Below are 21,754 nucleotides of genomic sequence, written 5' to 3' on the forward strand. Positions count from 1 at the left end.
GTTTGTGCACATTCCCTGCCTGTGCTTGTGTTTGGATGCTTGTTTGTGCACATTCCCTGCCTGTGCTTGTGTTTGGATGCTTGTTTGTGCACATTCCCTGCCTGTACTTGTGTTTGGATGCTTGTTTGTGCACATCCCCTGCCTGTGCTTGTGTTTGGATGCTTGTTTGTGCACATTCCCTGCCTGTGCTTGTGTTTGGATGCTTGTTTGTGCACATTCCCTGCCTGTGCTTGTGTTTGGATGCTTGTTTGTGCACATTCCCTGCCTGTGCTTGTGTTTGGATGCTTGTTTGTGCACATTCCCTGCCTGTGCTTGCATTTGGATGCTTGTTTGTGCACATTCCCTGCCTGTGCTTGTGTTTGGATGCTTGTTTGTGCACATTCCCTGCCTGTGCTTGTGTTTGGATGCTTGTTTGTGCACATTCCCTGCCTGTGCTTCTGTTTGGATGCTTGTTTGTTTGTTTTCATGCTATCTTTATTCCTGTACTTGTGTAGTAGTATGTCTTTATTAATTTTTCTTTGGGCATTTATTCTAGAAATGATGCTGCAGTGTCTCACTTCTCTGAGTCACCATATACAGTTGATAGTTCTCTCCATCTAGCCTAGGACCATTGCAGAATACAAAATGCAGTGTTGTTAATATATGTATTGTAGCAGTGTGGTAAAAAATACAAGGCAAGCTGCATTGTGGACATTTAAGAAATTTAGTTTGCTATGATTTTTGCACCACCATGAGAATATGCTAACCTTCAGTTGTATCAATCTGTAGCCAGAATTATCTCATTTGGTATCCTCATATGGTCTCTGCTAGCTGGCGTTCATGTTATGGGGATCCCATCCTTTCACTTTTAGATAATTAGCATGATCCGATGGTCATATGATTTTCTGACACAAATTTTTTTCTAAAAGAGTGGTGTCATTTTTTTTTGGAAGACACCTAAAAGATAAATAATAAACATGATCATGGATCTGTAAAATATATATAGAGAGAGTAGCAGAGATAAAGTACTCTGAATGTATTCTTACTGGTGGTGGAGAAGGGTACTGGAGGCATAACTGAAACCTGAACTATTCCATAATAGTAAAGAGAATGCATAGAGAATGCACAGAGGGTGTGGTTCAGTCATGGTGGGAAGCAAGTCAAGACAAGACACCATTTCACCATTTTAAACTTAGGGACACACAAGTGGACGGTGGTGAAATGTGTCTCTGTAAGGAAACATTTGTTTAAGTTTGGAGTTTCATTAAGTTCAAGGATCAGGAAGACATTTTGCTGTAGGTGAGCAGTTCCTTAAAAAGCAGAATAAAAGTGAAAATAATGGATAGTGAACCAGAAAATTAGCTGGCCTGTGGAAGGGATAAGGTTTAGCAATACCAGTTTTGTAGGAAAAGGCTGTTTAGACTACACCTTTAACCTGTAAATTTGCGCCATGTTAGAAAATACTTAGTGGGCTAATCTGATAGTTAAATATACTTTGTTGATGGTTTGATTGTATTTTTATAAATGTAAATGCATTTTTAATGTGAACTCCGTAGTACAGTGCATTATGTTAAGGGCCAGTTTAATGAAAGCAGAATAAATTCATTTTAAAAGGATGATGTGTGACAAAAGCTGCTCAATTTTTTCCAGATCATAAAATTTAATGAATACTCAATTTAAATTGAGAAACTAACTGTAATAGCTAATGTTTGTCATAATGTCGGATTCATCATAAATGGAACTAGCCATAGGTTGATATATATTAGATAATCAAAATTTCAAAGCTTCGAGTGTCATATGGTCGACACCATATGATCGAATTTTTGAAAGTTCGAACGTTTTAACGGAGATCTCCATATAGTGCAGAATGGGAAGATTTCCCTTTTCTGCATTGTAGTGCGATCTCGGAGTTGGTATATTTAAAGAGCGGGGGTGTGGGTTATTTGTGTAGTTTATTTTTTTTATTAAATGTTCGAACTTTTAAAAGTTCAATCATATGGTGTCGACCATATGACAGTCAAACTTTTGAAAGTTTGAATATCTAATATAGATCCCCATAGGCAGATATCCACCTCTTCTTGTCAGAATCCCACCTCTGCAGGGTAGAATAGGGGGAGTAAGCCATGCCATCTTTAGCTCTTTCTTATGTGAAGGAGAGAGGTGTCTTCAGTAAGTGTGACTACCAGTTTGGACCATTTGGGCAGAACTCGAACAGTCTAGTTGGCAAAACATTCCCTCTCCAGACTGGATGGGAGGAGGAATGAAAGTCCATTTAATAAAAAAGAGAGAGTCAGAAAGAGAGAGAGTCAACCTGTGAGTCTATATTGCAGCAGCGTTCCTTGTATTCTGACTACCTAATGTTAGGGTAAGTTGCTCACATAACTGTTCTGTTTGTTATAACTATTACTGATACAGTAGGATTCAGAATGGGAGGAAGGATTATTAAGCAGCATAGGTCTTGAACAGAAACACATAAGCTAAAGTAGGCTGAAATGGCAAAACCTGTTGTGCTTCTGGAATAAGTGTCTATCTGTAATGTTTACAGAAAGAATGAATGAATTCTCTGGTGGCTGCCTTGCTGGTGTTTTGCACAGAGGCATTCCTGAAAAAAGCTGCTTTAGTAACTGCTGCCCTAGTGGAATGCATTTTGATCTGTTCTTGAAGACAACAATGTAAAAATGTAGTTTATCTAACCATATATGTAGAGTGAGGGACATGCATGTATTTATGAATCAGTTGTGGAACAGACTGCACGTAATTTCAAAATCTAGTTAGAATTTTTTAAAATTATTTTAGTTATATAACTTTACATCTGTTAATAATGTACTGGCCCATTCATTGTATTTAATGGTATGTCTTTTATTCTAGTTACAAGTGATGTCATTTTTTTATCATTCTTTTATCCCCCATTCCTACTATGATTATCAGGCCTCTATGGCCTCTCTGCCTGCTCATTCCTCCTGATCCCCAGCATCCTAGAACAGTGGGGGAGGCAGGAGGTAGGAATCATGGTTATCATCCATTGGGGTTATGAAGTTGTCTGTATACTCCTAACAATCTCCCATGTGACTAGAAGATGTAGTGTCTTTTTCTGTCATGATGTAACACCTCTTTCTCCTGCACACAACGTGATGGCCACACTATATCACAGTCCTAAGTTGCAGGAACTACAGTATCTTGCCTTCCTCCATGTGGAACTGTATCAGTAAAACTTTGCCAAGACTTCTGTCTAGAAGAAACAAAAAAAACCCCATAATGCTGCAGGCAGGAAAACAACAGTTTCAAAACAGTTTTAATCCAAAAAATGAGTGTTTACATCCACTACAGTAACTAGGACTTCATCAGATAAAAATCCCAACCAAGACTTCTGTCTAGGTTGGGAGAGTCAGCACTGGACATTTAGTGCCACCCCTCCCTCAACTGGTTTCTGTAGGGTCTGGGCTGATAATTGAACCTAAGTAAACATGGACTTCTGCTCCTGACCCCCTTACAGCTGGCACAAATTATACAATATTTGAATAGTATAATATTGTGCAAAAAATGTATTATATATGCATGCGCAGCTGACAGGTAAACAAAAGGAATATATGTTAAGTAACATGTAGTTATACTGCATTTCATCATTGCTCAAACATTTTAGACTTTCAGGTTTCTATAAGTAGAGTGATCAAATACATTAGTATAGATACAGTCCCGTAAAAATACATTCTATATATTTTCTTGCCAAATTTAATACATAGGAGACAAACTTGGGTAGAAGAATGCTAGTTTTTGTTTTTGGATAGCTTAGTATTGTAGAAGACTATATACTATGCATATAAAAGTTTTTGGAAACAAAACTAAATTGTAAAGGTTGATTATATTTTGTTTGGTTCTGCTCTGCACTTTTTTTGAGCTGTTTTATCCCATGAATTCATTATAAGGATTTCTTCTTTAGATTTGTATTCAGTGTACAGTTGTAAACTTCTGATATGGCATGTGAGAGTATTGACTCATTTCTGCAGCCAAAGTACATTATCGTGATTATATACTGAAACAGGAGGAATCACTGCAACTGTTAGTGGCATCATGTTTATAAAAACTGAAAGGAAATGCTACTAGAGATCATCTTTAGTATAGTTAATAATTGTTTTATACTGCCTTGTTTGCTGCAAGGCAAGAAAGACTTATGTTGAATCCAGGAGAAACCCTTGTTAAATTTACATTATGGGATTTGTTATGCAGGATATGTCATCAGATGATTAATGCATTTTCTGCATAACTAAATTAAGTAACACAAAAACAAGTAGCCTGTTACAAATATCAATTATATTGAGACATACAGTTAAATTACACCTCTCAACTGTCCCTGATTTTGCCTCATATTTTTTGTCCAGTGACTTGTAAATATTTTGATTTTCTGGTAAATCGTTAAGGATTATAGTCAGTCATTAATGTCAGTCATTTGCGTTCCTTGCTTCTCATCATCCAGAAAATGCATTGATGGAAAACTTGTTGCCCTGTTCATGTTTTAAGTGAATTAGAGTAATACTTACAATTGTCCTTGATTTTGGGTCTTTGTCCCCCCTCCATTTTTTTGCCTTTGTCTAGTTCACTATTCTGCTGTGCACATACTCAAAGAGGGGAATAGCCTGTTGTTGTCCAGTTGTTGCATCTCAAATTAAATTTATTTATTTGATGAAGATTAGAGAAATTTCTCTTGTCTCCAGCTCAAATGGACCTTTGTGCAAGTGGCATTTTTAAATTTTTTTAAATTATTAATTTATTAAGTGGGTAAGTGAACTGGTCATCGTGGACCATTTTTCAACTATGACCCAGGCCACAGGGGCAAGTGAAAATGCAACAGATGTAGAGAGTTTAGAGTAGCACATCAAACAGGCATCTCCGGTTAGAATTTGAAGTTAGAGGAGTCTGTCATGTTAACAAAATAAACACTGTTGCTTCTTGTGATGCACGCTTATCAGCTGAGTACATACTTGCTTCTAGAAGACTTTATCTTAACAGTCCTGCAGTTAATTTAGTAACTATACCCGAGGCTGCATGGCATAACATGTATAGCAATTGCCCAATCACAATCAACACCATCATTAGTTACATCATCATCGTGAACAGCATGCATAATGTCAAGCAACAAGGCATCAGTTTTAAGATTAACGTAAGAAAAGCCCTACCTGGATTAGGAGTAACTGCCGTTCTCTGGCATCTGCATAAACTATTTAAATGCAGACATTCTGCAAAGATATAGTTTAAAAAAATGTTGGCTTTTATGTAATGGATGTGCAATACAACGAGAATGTTTAAAAATGTAAACTTTATAAGTACCTCCGGCAGTTTATGCCCTCTTCTGAGTACATTTTAAAATCCCTACTTACCTGTAGACTTTGATATAGTACTACTGTAGCTGAATTGCCTTGTCTAATGATGCTAACTTTTGTTCACAGTTGAAGTTGACCCAGATCTTGATAAGGAATCCCAGGAATACCTTGAAGCACTGGAACAAGTTACGGAGGATCTGGAGCAGTGTGTTAACCTATGCAAGTCACACATCATGATGGTTACCTGCTTTGACATTGGGGTGATTGCTGACGTACATGATGGAGCAAGGGAAGTGGAAGTATGAGTAGAGGGGATGTTGAAAGACTGTAGGACGTTAAGCCATTTTTTTCATTCAGTGCAGAAGGATATGTAGTATTTGAACAGAAGAAACCATGGTGATGAGATGCCTGCAAGCAGCAATGAATGTGGTAGAGGACTTTGTGTAGGTGATGTAGTATGTGTCGTGCATAATCCAATATGGTGCCTCAATACCTGAAATGCACAAGAGGTGAACTTAAGAGTTTACAAAAAAGTATTGAAAACCAAGAAGATAATTTTTTTCAATTTAAAAAAGTGCCTTTAATACTCATTTTTTATATTATTTCTGCATTGGTGCTAACATTAAGTAAAAACCAGCATACCTAAGTAAACCCTAAACATATTCCTATAAAATTATTTTATATTGTACAGTGTATTTATATGATTGTATGTAAAAATCATTGTAGCAAAAGCAATAAGTAAATTATGATTTCACACCTGAACTTGCCTTCTTTTGTAATAGAAAAACAAATATGTATATTGCAACTAAAATTCTTCTGTGTACATTACTTGTTTCATATTTCTAAGAGTTTTCCATTCTGACATATTTTGAAATTTGATGAAATACCAGATTTTTATATATTTTGTTTGTATAAAGTCTTCTTAATATTAAGATTGTTGCCATGCAATTTATGGTTTTCATCAGTCTTTGTAATTATTTAGCTTCCTGGGTTGCTTAAATATTATTCATTCTGGTTCATACCTATCAAATTGGTCTGGGTCATTGCCAAACCTGGGAAGCGTGGCTAACACTGTGCTTTTTGTCTTATAACTAGAATGAAAAAAATTACATTTATTACCAAAACCAGTAAGCAAAAAAAAGAGTATTTTGTAAATGTTTGGATAGGCTTTTATTTTGTAATAATCTATATAAACTGCTGACATATAAGGTATTATTTTATAATGCTGTTATCTTTATACAATTTTACTGAGGAAGGCAAACTCTCAGGACTTTATTTAAACATGCTGCATGAGACATGCTTTCTTTTAATTAAAAGTGTCATCACTTACTAGTGATCACTGTTTAAATAAATTGTTGCCAAACATACTTTTAAAAGGTCTGAACAATACATTTCATAATGAATCATGTTTTTGGATCACTTTGTTTTATATGGGTTTTTGCAAAACTGTTGTATAAATGTATATTAAAACAGCTTGCTTCAACTTTTATCTGTTAATAAATGTTTCTTGTTTTATGTGTGTTGTATGCGCATTTACCAGTGATTGGTATGAGCTACTTGCAACCACTTAGAGCCTCAGTGTTAGATGTGACTTGTGGTTGCAGGGGAAGATATTTATGTAGCATTTTAAGCAGTGTGTCTATATATGTAGATGTATACATGAGTGTTTGCATTTATGGACACACACACACACACACACACACACACACACACACACACACACACACACACACACACACACACGCACACACACACGCACGCACATACACACACACACACGATTGATTATGTATTCAGTTGGTCAAAGGATTGTCTGGTGTCAGATGAAATCAAACTTATGCTTTGTTGAGGGCAAGAATAACCAAAGCATGTGAAATCAGAGTTTATGTAAGTAGGAGTGGTAGGAGTGGTAGTTGTGCCAAAAAGTTTCATCATTGGAGTTGTGTGTGTGTGTGTGTGTGTGTGTGTGTGTGTGTGTGTGTGTGTGTGTGTGTGTGTGTGTGTGTGTGTGCGTGTGTGTGTGTGTGTGCGTGTGTGTGTGTGTGTGTGTGTGTGTGTGTGTGTGTGTGTGTGTGTGTGTGTGCGTGTATGTGTGTGTCTGCACATGCGTGTGTGCATGTGTATGTTTAACCAGGTCAGTCATTTAGACAAGCAGTTTAGAAAATGAATGGATGAATGTATATGTAAATCTATTTATGTATCTGTTTCTCTCTTCACCTCTCTACTCCACCTTAATAATGCATGCAAACCCTACATTTTGCTATGCTTTGCATCACGCATGGTTACAGCTTATGGTATTTTCATGTCCTGTTTAAAATAAATATTAGTGAATTTTTACAATCACTACACCAAAATAATAACCATATACAGAATAAAACTTCATATGCATGGCGTTGTTAATTACAATATCTGTAACCATGATCACATATAATGGGGCTAGTTTTAAATGGAAAAACCAAACGTACATACAATATCATTTACGGAAATACTTTTATAATACTTTCAGCATCAAAACAACGTTAAATTATTTTACTGATTGAAATTATAAAGTTCTTTGAAAAAATGTTCTATATGTTTGAACTGCTTTTATAATTTTGCCTAAAAATTATGCAGTTTTGCTTAAATATTAACTTTGCTCATACACATCATATTTGCCTTTCCTTCCAATTAGATGTAGTACAATATTTTATCTGCATAGACAAAATGTAAGTCTGATCCTTACTTTCTACAACTCACACATTAACTAAAGTATGCAGTATTAAAATTTTTGCACTCCTTCATATCAGATATGTATTCCATATTGATTAGCTTTTTAACTAAGTGATCTGGCAGTAGTTGAACAAAACAGGATTACCAGAGCATTCATTCTAGATCACCAGCTTCCAAATGACTTCCTTAATCCAGGGGAAATTATTCATAATAATAAAATAAGAGTTTCATGTTAAAAAGCATTTTCCATTATTTTTACTATAGTAATTCATATATTAAATATTATATGTTTTTGGGGTTTTAGTTTGTCTTTATATACCAAGTCTATAAGTGGAACAGGACAAGATTTTAATTATCTAGTAATAATTAGATTTTAAATACTTAGCATCCATACCGGAACCCACTTTTTACTAGGTTTAGTACTTGACACTCTCTTAATTTTGCTAAGTCTTACCTAGTATATTATGTAATAATAATTATCCTTAAACCTCTTTGGATAACACTTTCATATTAATATTTTTTACCCTGCAGAACTTGTTATTTATTGTATCAGGTTTAAGCAAATATTTATTCTAAATCTTACCCAAGTTTTGTAATATACAAATGAAATCAGTTGAAAATATCTGTCTCTGTAATTACTGTTCTAGTAGTAAATTAGGCTTCATATTATCCAGTCATTGAAGGCCTTGTTCTGTTTTCATATTATTCTGTTTACATTATCAGTGATTGTTCATGGGCGTTTACGTTTATAGGTAAGTACTAGGCAATCAGCCCTGGTGGGCCATGTGCACAGTCAGTTTCCGTCAAAGGTAAGAACCAAACCTCCTTTTGTCTGTGAGGTAAGCACATTAACCATTATGCTACCCCCCGTCCCCAGTTGTGCTGGATTAGTCTCTCTAAAACATTAGTTTAGGCTATTTTACAGAATCAAATTACATTTTCATATTCTATATTTAATATAAATGACTTATAGAAGAATTTGAGATTGGCAATAGAATGCTTATTTACATTTATGTTTATAGTTAATTTAATAATAGATAATATAACTAAAGAATTCTGGTTCTTGAAGAAAAAATAGCAGTTGCAGAGATTACAGGATTAACCATGTTGAATAAAACAAATCTGCAAAGGCTATGTAAAGGAATTGCATATTCCCCAATGTAATACTTTATATAGCTATGCTATTCTGAAAAGGCTATAGAACTACTTCCAAATGTGAATTAAATAAACATGAAACTACAAGACACCCTTGTCTGCTTTTTAGCAGAGTTTTAGGAAGACAAGAATAAATGCCATTAATGAAGAGCACTGTGGTAATTTATTAACATAAAGATTGTATTTAGTTAACTAATACAGCTGGGACTCCAGAAAAGGGTAACAACTGAAATGGGGAAATATATTGACTTTGTTAAAATTCTTTGGAGCATCTAATGCTATCAATAATACCTGATTATCCATAGTTGAATAATCTTTTATGGCTCAGTAAAGTTCTCTGTCTTATATTAAGTATATGAGGTACAAAACCTGATCAAAGTTGTGGAACATTTGAAGCGAATGGAATTTTTGATCTATTAATTAGTATGTAAAATCATAGTTATAATGATAATAGAAGAAAAAATTCTTCCAGTATGGTGTGCATTTTCCTTTTAGATTTTTCATCAGAAAGCAGTCATCATAACTAGAGATACTGTTCTGTTTACATAGTTTTTTTGTTTGAGCTGCAGATAAAACTATTATTAATTTTGGTTATTACCATTGATACTAATTTTATATGAAGTGTTGCTACTGCAAAAAGACAATGATTTGGATTCATGGACAGTTACTCTGCCCCAATTAGGCTAGTTGACCTGAATTTAACTAGAAGTTCAGACATTACAGAAACTGACTGGAGAAAAACAATAAACATATGAGACAAAGCTTGCACACCTCTTTCTGGAAGAGGTCATTCACCACATATCCAGAGTGTGAACTCTGGCTAGAATCCCTGCTGGAAGCCAAAAATCACCAGAGGTACATCATTTTCAGTGGGAAAGATCATTGTTTGGATGCCTGTCATGAAAGCAAGAGACATCACATACACCAATAGCATACCACCTCTAGGGACCCTGTGAACATGTGCAATGTTAGTGACCACGATGTATAATGACATAACTTCCACCTCTTGACCCTCAGTTACAAAAAGCAATGAAATGGCTATAGTGTTTTTGCCAGCAGAACAACAAACATCTTGAATGGACAAAGTGGGAGAATGCCAAATGGTCATCTGATGGTCTGAGCAAATAAATAAAAAAAAGAAACAAATAAAAAAATCACTGTACCTTACATGAAAATATTTGAAAAATTATAAATAAAATGAAAACTCAAGTAACTGCGACTGCAGAATAATGCCATCAAAACTAAAAAACAAAATAAAATTGTATGTTAAATTTAAAGCAAGATCAGAAAGTGTTGCTAAATAAGCATTACCAAAAATAAAATAGTATACATAGGAGGAGTTCATGCTTTGGTGGACTTCATGCTTCTGCGCCTCTCAATATGTGGTGTTTGCACCTACACCCCCTAATGTATAAAGTACCCTCATAATCATAGGGTAAGGACAGCAGCATATAATTGTATATGTTTCATTGCATATTGTTATACACATTTTCCATTGACAGAAGCATGCAATGAAATATCAGTTTGACAAAGGAGTTCTGATGATATGAGAACTGATATCCTTAAACTTGATAATGTTTAAAGTGCTTTTTACTTTCTTACCTCTTGGTAACAGTGTTGAGCTTGTGTTTAACATTTCTCATTGGTTTATCTATTGCGTTTTATGCTCATATGTTTCAAGCTAATCATACAATATAAGCAAGGTAAGTCTGACATATTCTATAAATATAGTTTTGAAACAGGACCATAAATTCCTTAGGTCCTGGGGCCTTTTTGTTTATTTATTTATTTTTACAACAGAGTTGACAAAATTGCTTTGTTATTTTTTTAGCTTTTGATATAAAGTTCTAATGGAAATGTATGTATTTTTTGCAATGAAATCACATTTAAATACTTTAACCATCATTTATCAGATATTTTAAATTCCATTAGACAAACTCTGCCATAATTTTGTGTAACTTTGTTAAATTCAGTTTAACCGATTTATTGGTAATGATTTTTTTTACTCCCCTGGCCTGAGGCTTTTATGAAATGAATCAATTTTTTGGCTATTCACACACTGATTTGAATCCATATGTGTCTCTGATATAATACATTAGACTGGTTTAGTAGATAAGAAAATCATTTTCTTTCTTATTTAACTGTATGCCATTAAAATTCTATTATACAGACTTTGTATCCTACAATTTATACCTAACAGCATGACTATCCCTGGTCTTAATATGCAGTTTGGCATTTGTCTTTTACATGGCTCAGAATCAACAAATTTAGGTTAAGCAAAACTGTACAATCCTGTATAATGTGTTTGTGTAATTTCCACAGCTAATACTACCTAAAACACATATTTGAGAGAACTTCCCTACTCCAAGCATCTAATCCTAACAGAAACAGTGCAGCGGTAGTATGTGTCTATAGCTATTGACTTTTACTTCCTCTTTTTACTTCCTCTTAATTCTGCACAAAAAGAATAGTCAACTGTCCTGTGTGTTATTGCCAAGTAGCGGAGTTTGAACCACTTAATGAATGTAAATAATGGATACTTATAAATATCAATATATTTCTGTATCCAAATGACAATATATAATAATCAGTTATAACCTAACAAGCCAAATTACTTAATAAAAAGTGAAGACAGACTCCATCCTTCTTGGTCCTCAACCTTTTGTGGTCATCTAATTTATTTGAGTTAGACAAATTAAAGTAACACTTTCAAAGACTACTTATAAGTTCAGTACATCTTCTTATGTGACTGAAACATAACCTTCCAGGAAGTCATCAAAAGAAAGAAGGAGTGCAGGAAAAAGTGGGGAGGTAGAAAAGATGATCCAGATTAAGAATACTGGTTGGCTAAAAAAGAAACTAAGAAAGGAGATACAGTAGAAAAGTACAAGACATCAAAGGCACTGTACCATTTTCTAGAAAGTAACTCAGTAAATGCAAAAAGAAGACTGTCAGGTTGCATGGCAAACACATAAAGATGAAGAATAGAGTCAGCCACTCTTCATAAGGGATGCCAGCAACAACATGCTCACCAGTCTTCTTAGCTCTGCTATTGCTTTCACCTTGCTTGAATATGGTCTCATTCTACCAGCACTTATGCTATGACTGAAATATTGTATATTAGGCTTTACAAAATAGCATTCATCTTTATTCAGTTTCAAACCTGAGGTTTTAATCATTTGAGGCTTTACTTCCAATCTCACATCATAGATCTTTATTATGATCAAACACTAGTAAATATATCATCCATGATAACAACACCTTCTTTCCCTTTAAACAGATTGCTCATCACACATTAAAGTGTTTATGATGCTGAGCTTTTACTAAATGGAAGCCTTTTTTTTAAAAAAAAAGCTTCCAATTGGTGAAATAAAGGTTGATAGCTTTTGGCTGACTTTCTCTTCGGGTATATGCCAAAACCCACTTAAAGTGTCTAGTATGGATAGATTCAAAAGATTCAATTCAAAGAAACTTTATTGTCATTTAGAACAACACATAAGTGCAGCCTAAACGAAATTACAGATATCAGCTCACGAGAGAAATGCAGTGCAAATAACATAGATACAGTGGAATCAGAAAACATAAAGAAAATAACGCGTATGACATGCAAGAGGTAGTTCACATTACAAAAACACACCCAATGCCCATTATCCAATGATAAATAATAAATAAATAAATACCCACCACCAAACCTCTTCACTGTTAAAACAGAAAATAAATAAAGAATAGTGAATAGCAGCTGTTTAGTTGCCATATTGCACTTGTTAACCCTAACAAAATAAATACCGGAAAGATGGCAGAGTAAGGCAAGAGCACTAATTATTAAGGCACAACTGTATTAGCATACAAAGTCTTTATTTCAGATGCTTTTTTCCACAGACTTCTTCAGAACATTTTTAAAACTCATTCTAACAAGCAAAGATATTTACATCACAGCTCGCCCCCACCCTTTAACCAATTCAATTAATCAATTTAAAAAACAACCATAAAAATGACCATGAAGAAATAACAATGAAAAGATGAACAACTTATTTTAAAAACAAACTCTTGTCTACAATATATACATTTTATAAAGACGCTATGAAAATTTTATTAAAATACCCTAAATACATGCCTTCTTCAAATGCAACCTTCTATATTTCAAAAAGCACTTTATATTAATCATTAAGTCCTGTTTTTTATCAGCTTCTGACCTTATTTGCCAACTGGTCTCCCTTTGTTCCAAAAAAAAAATTAAATCACCCCCTCTTCTTCTTCTTTCTCTTAAATCAACCTTTGCTTTTTCAATAATGGAAAAAAGGAACTTCTTGTACTACTTACATTCCATAATATGTTTATAAAGAGAACTATTCATGTCTTTCTTTGTAATACTGTAAATATGTTCCCTAATTCTTTCATATAGGGCTCTGGTGGTCATTCCAACATAAAAAAGCTGTGCACCCACTGCAAACTCCAAAGTACACAACCCCCTTTGTTTAACATGTAAAATGTCCAGATACCTTTAAGGTGTACAATACCATTTGCAAAGACACAAAGGGATCTAACAAAATAAATCTACAAAAATTGCAATCCCCACACTTATAGGTTCATAGGTGTGTATTAGGCTAATGGCCTTAGAGCCTTTTACAAGCCTAGCCCATAGGATTACCCTGACATCATACCACCCGACTTTAGTTTCCAGTACCTCTGTCAAGTAGAGCCACTGGAGTGATCCCCGGGATGAATTTTCTATTTCTTATACACTCATCAAGATTTCTCTTGAAGAGGGCCCAGTGAGGTACACTGCTTGACATGTATGGGAAGTCTATTCCATAGCATGGGCAGTCTCTGGGTTATAAACCTGTCCCTCCAGCATGTTCTGTTGATTGTGGTAATGAGGTTGAGGTCTTTGGAGTATGTGGTGTGGAGGGATTGGGATTTCTTTAGATGTAGCACTTCTAACAGAGCTGGGTCATTTATTTTTGTTTATTTATTTACATTTGTTGACCGGGAATGTCCGACTGGACGCAGGTCCATTTTCAGTGGAGGCCCGGGGAGAAAAGCTCCACAAATTAAAATATTACAGACATAGTTACAGATGAAGAATCCTAGCATTTAAAATATTACAAACATAGTTACAGATAAAGAACATAGTACATTCAGACATGACTTTGTAAGTCAAGCAGAGATCACCTCTATGTAGGCGATATGAGACAGAGAATAGTTGGAGTTTTTTGAGTCTGTCCATATAGGGCAAGTGTTTAAGTCCTAGGATCCTCTTTGTGAGGTACCTTTGTGGCCTTTCCAGTTGTTGCAGGTGTCTAGTGAGGTACATGCCAAATGTTGCATTGTACTCGATGACTGCCCTAATGAGGGAAGAGTAGAGGGAGACAATGACCTCTTTCTTCCTGGATACAAAACCCTTAGTAATGATATGTGGCACATAGAAGGACTTTCTGACCACAGTGGCAATGTGGTAGTCAAAAGAGAGGTTGCTGTTAACCTGTATTCCCAGATCTCTTATAATGCCTTCTGTGTTCAGTGGACTACCATCAATGTGGGAATTCAAGGGAACTGGATTTTTCCCGGGGGGGGGGGGGTGACGACACATTTTTTGGCATTGAGTTTAAGGCCATGGTTCTGACACTAGTCGCTGATCTCAGTGAGGCCTTTCTGTAGGATGTCAACATCACTTAGGGCGTTAATAATAGCGCCCAACTTGCAATCATCTGCGAACTTTGTCAGCCAGAGTCCCTTCGTGTTGGCCTGGACTTCAGAGAAGTAGATACCAAACAGGAGAGGACCCAGGACCAGACTCTGTGGGTGACTGGTCAGCAGTATGACTTGAAGTCAGCTACTTTCACACTGTGGGTTCTATCTGTGAGCCAGTATGCAATCCACCTAGTGTTACAGGGGTTGATGCCTAGCTTAGTGAGTTTTTCTATGATTCCTGAGTGGAGAATGGTATGAAAGGCCTTGGCCAGATCGGGGTAGGCTGAATGAACTACCTTGCCTTCATCCACAGCTCTAGTGACTGACTTAAAGAAGTCGACCAAGTTGGGCAGGCATGATCTACCCTTCACAAAACCAAACTGCGGAGGATCCAGAGTTTGGAGATTCCCTATATCCTTGTTTATTAGGTCCATAATGATGTGTTCCATAGCTTTGCATATCAGACTCTTCAGACTAATGGGGTGATAGTTCCCAGGGTCTGTAGTTACTCCTCATTTGTGGAGAGGGATGACTGTAGTAGTCCGCCATTCGGTAAGGATAAAGCCTGAGGTGAGGCTGTGATTGAACAGTGCACACAGGTGAGGTGCCAGTTCACTCTGTAGTTCATGTAGAACACAGCCAGGGATATTGTCAGGTCTCATAGAAGCTGTATTCTTGGCCTTGGACAGTGCTGTTTTAACCTGTGCAGCAGTAATACTGGGTGCCTGGCAATGAACTGGTATTGTGATTGGTCCTTTGGGGGGGGTAAAGTTGGCACTAAATCTGTCGGCCAGTATATTGGCAATATCTGTTGGCTCAGTATAGGAGGTACCATTGTGCAGTAGCTCAGAGTAAATCTGGGTATTGACGTGGAGATTCCTTCCATAACTATAGAAGGCCTTGTGGTAGTTTTTACTATCTGCTGCAATTTTGTTTTCATAGCTAGCTTTAGAGGATTTGATGAGGGATCTCAACTTTTTGTTGAGGCTGCTAAGGGAGTTTTTCCAGTATTGGAACTTCACCTTAATCCACATCAGTTTCCTCTTTCTATTGTAGAGTTTGTTTATGGTTGGGGACCACCAGTTTGGCTTTTATTTTTGGAGGAGAGCGTCTTGGTTCTATTGAGTATGGCGAGATCCATGCATTTGTGTACGTGTTCGTACAGTGTATTGGTGTATGATTTGATGATCATGCAGCTATTCTCCATTTGCATGGGTGCCATGAAGTTAGCTACCTCTGCTGATTTTAGGAGCCCAAAGTTAGCTTTGGAGTTTTTCATGGTGGTTACCTTTGCGGGGGGTGGGGGGATGTGGATTTCCAAGGTGATTAGTTTGTGGTTGGATCTAACCAGGGAGGAGTTGACTATTGGTTTAGAGCAATGGTCACTCATGTTAGTAATGACCAGGTCAAGGATGTTGCTACCTCTACCTCTGGGGGTAAGAAAGAGCTGGTCCAGGCATTGGAATTAATGAATTCCAGGAAATGTTGGGCAAGTGTATTGGTACATGAGTAGTTTTCCCAGTTAATGGAGGGGTAGTTGAAGTCACCCAGTATGAGAGTATTAGGTTGGACCCTATTATTCTCCAAGGTGCTTAGGAACATGGAGTGTGAGTCTTGGGACATGGTTGGGAACCTATAGTAGGCTACGACCTGAATTGTTGTCTTACCCAATGTTAGCTGCACCTGAAGTATCTTAGATGCATTATGTTGAGCTACCAGTTTGGAGGTGTGTACATCCTTTATGAATATGGAAACACTACTGCCTTTGGAGCTTCAGTCCAAGTTCTGGGGCTGAAAGTTGTGGAATGAGTTATAGCCTGGTAGTGCAGGGGTGCTTTCTGCTGCCTTGAACCAGGTCGATGTTACAACAGAAATGTCAATGTTCTCCATTTGTAGGAGTGCTTCTAGTGAGTGCATTTTGAGATTTAGACTTCTAGCACTGAGCAGCTTGACCCTCAGATTGCATTTGTTTGTAGCTGTTATGGTGGTAATTTGGTCTTTGGAACACCACCTAAAAAAGGCACTATAGGGGTGGCAATACCCTTGACCAGTATCTGGAAGCCCAGGGTTGACAGATGCAGGCCATCTCTGGCAAAACATCTAGGTCTGTCAATCATGTCATCTTAGGCAGACAGATACTGGATCTGCTTAGAATGACACTAGAAATGTAGCCAATTGTTAAAATCAATCATTTTCTGCTTGTACTGTGGTATCATTCTGTGTGATGGTAGAATGCTGCTCAGGGCTAATGTCATACCCACCTGGGCTACATAATCCGAAAGCTCCTCCATGTCTCTTTTCATGTAGTCCAGGAAAGTACATCTCAGGTCATTTACACCTACATGTACAATGACAGAGTCATATTTGTACCTGTTGTTGAGTGACCTGAGTGAGTGCGTTATGTGGTGGATCCTGGCACCTGACAGGCAGCTGACTGTTACTTTCTTCTTATTTAACCTAGTGAGTGGGACATCAGCATGCCACTATCGAGTCACCTATGACTAGTGTGTTTGGCATGCTGTTTTGCCTTAGGGACTTTGGTTGAGTGGCACACTGTTTAGGAGAGTTATCTGTCTCGTGATTAGTGTTGTGTTGTGGTTGAGTACGTTTCTGCCTTGGAGGTCTCTGCTGTTTGGGTAGATTTTTATTGAGAGCCTCCATGAAGCTGGGTTTGGGGTTTGTGTTTTTATATGAAGGCAGTGCTGGTGTGCGTTCTGGAGGGCTATGTGTTCCATGTGGTGTGGTGCTAGTGTTGACTGTCTCCTCTTGACCAGCCATTCCGGTCTTGGCTGGAGAGTGCGTGGCCTCCAATTTGGATATATAAGTGCATCTCTTGCAAGTCTGAGTGTTGGGAGGTAAGAGGAGAGTGTTGTCAATGTACATGAGGCAGTTGCTACATAGCCTCAGGATGCCCAAGTTCACCAGGTTAATAGGAGAAAGCACAGGGAACTGACTTTTAGGCATGCCTGGAGGGGTGGGCATTAATAATAAGTTCTGGAGGTGTTTTCTTGTAGAATGTTTAGTGCTGGTAGCACTTTTGTGTGCTACAATAATTGCTACAAGAAGTCTGGTAAAGTGCTAAACTAATAAGCTAGTAAAAGTGCAGGAGAGGAAAGAACTAGGAGATCTAAGGGAAAATTGAAGAGCAGACTTTGGTACCACTCAGAAGCTTACAAACAGTCCTGGATACAGCAAATCTGTATCTGGACTAGACTAGTTACAGGAAAGGTGGAAAACAAGTGCAAATATGGGCTTCTAAACCAGAAAGTTGAAAGAGAGGGAAAAACTGCCCAAACGGCCAATAAGCTACAATTTCTGGACCAGAAACCACTCCTCTTGTGGTAGATAGGCTACCTAGTGCTTACCACTCCCACTGATAAGGCTTCCCTCCAACACAGAAGGCTAAAGGCTTGGGGGGCTCAGAAGCTTGCATACAGTGCTGGATACAGCAAATCTGTATCTGGACTAGACTAGTTACAGGAAAGGTGGGAAAAGTGCAAATGTGGGCTTTTAAACCAGAAAGTTGAAAGAGATGGAAAAGATGACCACACGGCCAATAAACAAAATTGCTGGGCCAGAAACCACTCCTCTTGTGGTAGATAGGCTTAAACATCCACATAACTTTACACTTGACTCCATTGTCAGGAAGATACATGGTGTTGTCATTTTGCAACCAACTTCATAGGTTCATAGGTTGGTACTAGGCTATCGGCCCTAGGGCCTATACAATCCTAGCCATAACAATTCCCAGGCTATTTCTTGCCACAGTATTTACTTCCCTGGACCCCTGTTTTGCAGGGTGACTGACATGATCCCTGGGGTGAATTTCCTATCTCCCATCCAATCATCAAGGTTCCTTTTGAAGAGGGCAAAAGAGGAGCTCTGCTTGATATGTATGGAGAGTCTGTTCCAGACTCTGGGGAGTCTCTGGGTCAGGAAACTATCCCTCCAGCATTTTTTGTTCATTGTGATGACAAGGTTTAGATCCCTGGAGGGTGTGTCTATAAGGGATTGGGATTTCTTTAAGTGTAGCATGTCCAACAGCTCTGGGTTTGACATGACCTTGTATGTCAAGCAGAGATCGCCTCTGAGTAGACGATATGCGACAGAGTATAGGTGGAGTTTTTTAGACGGTCAGCATAGGGCATCTGCTTTAGGCCAGTGATTCTTAAGCTAGAGTGTTTCTTATACACACAATTAAGCTTTGCTCCTACTACTTTAAACAATTCATTATTCCCTTCTAAAATCTTCCAATTATTTTGTATAATTTTACATATATTCATACTATCAATTGTCATATCTAAATTACATACTAACTTTTTACTCCTGACTTCAATACTCTCGCTACTACGACTAAAAAAGGCATGTTTTAAAATAGGGAGATAATGGGTATAATGCTTATTTAATATTTCTTTACTTAGACCACTTAAGTTATTAGCATCATAACCCCTATTCTTGAATAACTCAATAATGAATATGAATTCTTTGCATATTACTTCATCATTACTAGTCATTCTACTTGCATGTATTAACTGACCCTTAGGGATATACTTCTTAGTAAAGAATGGATAGTTGCTTTTATTATGTAAATACCCATAAGTAAAAGTATTCTTTCTATAAATACTGCTTTCAAAAATCTTAAAATTGCTGTTCCATTCAAACTGCACATCCAAAAATTTTACTTTTGCACCACAGTCTCCTAAAACAAATGTAAGAAACTCAGAATTGCTATTTAAGTTATCCACAAAATTCTCAACTATTTTTCTATTACCCTCAATTATAAAAAAATAAATCATCTACAAATCTTTTGTAAAAGTAAATATTATAATTGTCTCTAACATTCAAAACGTTATTCTCCCACCACCCCATAACAATATTTGCAAAAGATAGGGCTGCCGAGGACCCCATAGCACCCCCTTTCATTTGTCTATGAAACATCTTGTTGAATAAAACAAAATTATTAATTAAAAATGTTTCTAACAAGTCACAATAAAAATGAATTTTATGGTTGGGGAGGTTTGTAAATGTATTTAGAAACTCATTTACGTAATTCATACCTTGTTCATGGGGAATGGATGTAAATAACGAGACTACATCAACTGTAAAAATAACGTGCTTATTACTATCAAAATCAAACTCATGAATAAATTCTCTTAACCTATTGAGCAAGTCCCAAGAATCTTTAATAAAAAAATTCATGTTGTTCACCAAAGGGATTAGCACAGAATCAATGACCAAAGAAATCTCTTCTGTAGCACAGTTAGGGGTGGAAATGATGGGCCTAAAAGGGGAGGTCATTTAAATCTTTGTGAACCTTTGGAATCCCAAAAGGGGAGGTCATTTAAATCTTTGTGAACCATTGGAATCCCAAAAGGGGAGGTCATTTAAATCTTTGTGAACCTTTGGAATCCCAAAAGGGGAGGTCATTTAAATCTTTGTGAACCTTTGGAATCCCAAAAGGGGAGGTCATTTAAATCTTTGTGAACCTTTGGAATCCCAAAAGGGGAGGACATTTAAATCTTTGTGAACCTTTGGAATCCCAAAAGGGGAGGTCATTTAAATCTTTGTGAACCTTTGGAATCCCAAAAGGGGAGGTCATTTAAATCTTTGTGAACCTTTGCAATCCCAAATAGAATTCCAACTTTGGGTTTTTCAATCAATCAGAAGTTATACATTACTAAATCCATATAAATGTTCTTCTTTCAGCTTTTCCTGGTTAGGGGTCGCCACAGCGGATCACCTGTCCACTCATGATTAGCAGTGGAGTTTTACGGTGTCGAGTTGCCAGCCCAACCTTACAGAGAAGGCACACACATGCACACATTCACACCTAGGGCCAATTTAGAGTGTCCAATCCACCTACAGTACATCTTTGGGATGTGGGATGAAACCGGACCACCAAAAGGAAACCCACGTGACCACAGGGAAGGCATGCAGACTCCGCACAGTATCTGAATGTTCACTGGAATGGGTTTGCGTAGGCCTACTGGCTGTGTCTGATGGAATTACAGGGGATGGCTGTATGTCAACCTCAGTGTCAGATTCAACCTGTGCAGCCCCCGACTGTGCCTGTGTTTAGCCACCATCATCATCAGAGTCTGCCGATACTCTGACATAAGGTGGTAAGAGTCATATACTTCCACTGTCAGGATCACCTGTGATAATAAGGAATAAACACAGGAAAGAAAGTAATAGCTACACTACTAAAGTTCAATATATGCTACCAAACTAATTCCGGTGCCACTCTCACAGACGGTACAGCAATACACACACCATCCTGCCAATCACCTCACACATACGTATAAATGAATATTTCTGTGAAATGCTCATCAATACTGAAATAAAAATGTTTGCCTTACCATGTGCAGATGGCCCCATACTTGCTAGGGAGGATGGTCCTGGAAGAAGTTAAGCAAAATGTAAGGATACCATCATCACAATAACAATAACGGGGGAAAATGTTTGGTCTTAATATGTCCATTTAACTGAAACTTGGATGACACATCCACTCCAAGTCCATGTGTACTGAACCAGAGTGTGTTTTTCACTTTATCAATCTATAACTAGCCCCCCAAAAAAATATTAAACCAACTTAAGTATTGCTTTCAATATTTTACTATACAAGAAATATTTAAAAATGAACAATATAGGACATTTGCATTTCACTGAAATAAAAAATAGAAGGGTGTAAAGCCTACCTGAATGCTCCTCTTGTTTGCTGTCTTTAAGAGGGTTACCAAGGGCATGCATGATGACAACACTATCATTCTATGTAACTTGACCTGGCCAAGGCATTTGACACAAATAAACAGACAGGTATTACAGAGAAACTGTCACAAGTGGCCATAAACACCTACATCACCAAGTGAGTAGACAACTGGAACCCATGTGACAGAGAAATATGT

The 21,754-nt window shown here is 37.1% G+C and overlaps 1 protein-coding gene across 5 annotated transcripts in view; it reads left to right on the top strand.

The window, feature by feature from the left end:
• KIF26A (kinesin family member 26A) overlaps positions 1 to 6,809 on the top strand; it is a 620,820-nt gene extending 614,011 nt beyond the window's left edge. For all 5 annotated transcript variants that reach the window (XM_044074337.1, XM_044074338.1, XM_044074335.1 and 2 more), the window contains one exon: positions 5,421 to 6,809. In XM_044074337.1, the coding sequence (XP_043930272.1) occupies positions 5,421 to 5,599 (179 nt within the window). In that variant the 3' untranslated portion in view covers positions 5,600 to 6,809. The remainder of the gene's footprint in view (positions 1 to 5,420) is intronic.
• The last annotated feature ends 14,945 nt before the right edge of the window (positions 6,810 to 21,754 follow it).

This window comes from Protopterus annectens, chromosome 6.part0 (genome assembly GCF_019279795.1).
Source record: "Protopterus annectens isolate FY-2018-M chromosome 6.part0, PAN1.0, whole genome shotgun sequence".
NCBI classification, from domain to species: domain Eukaryota; kingdom Metazoa; phylum Chordata; order Ceratodontiformes; family Protopteridae; genus Protopterus; species Protopterus annectens.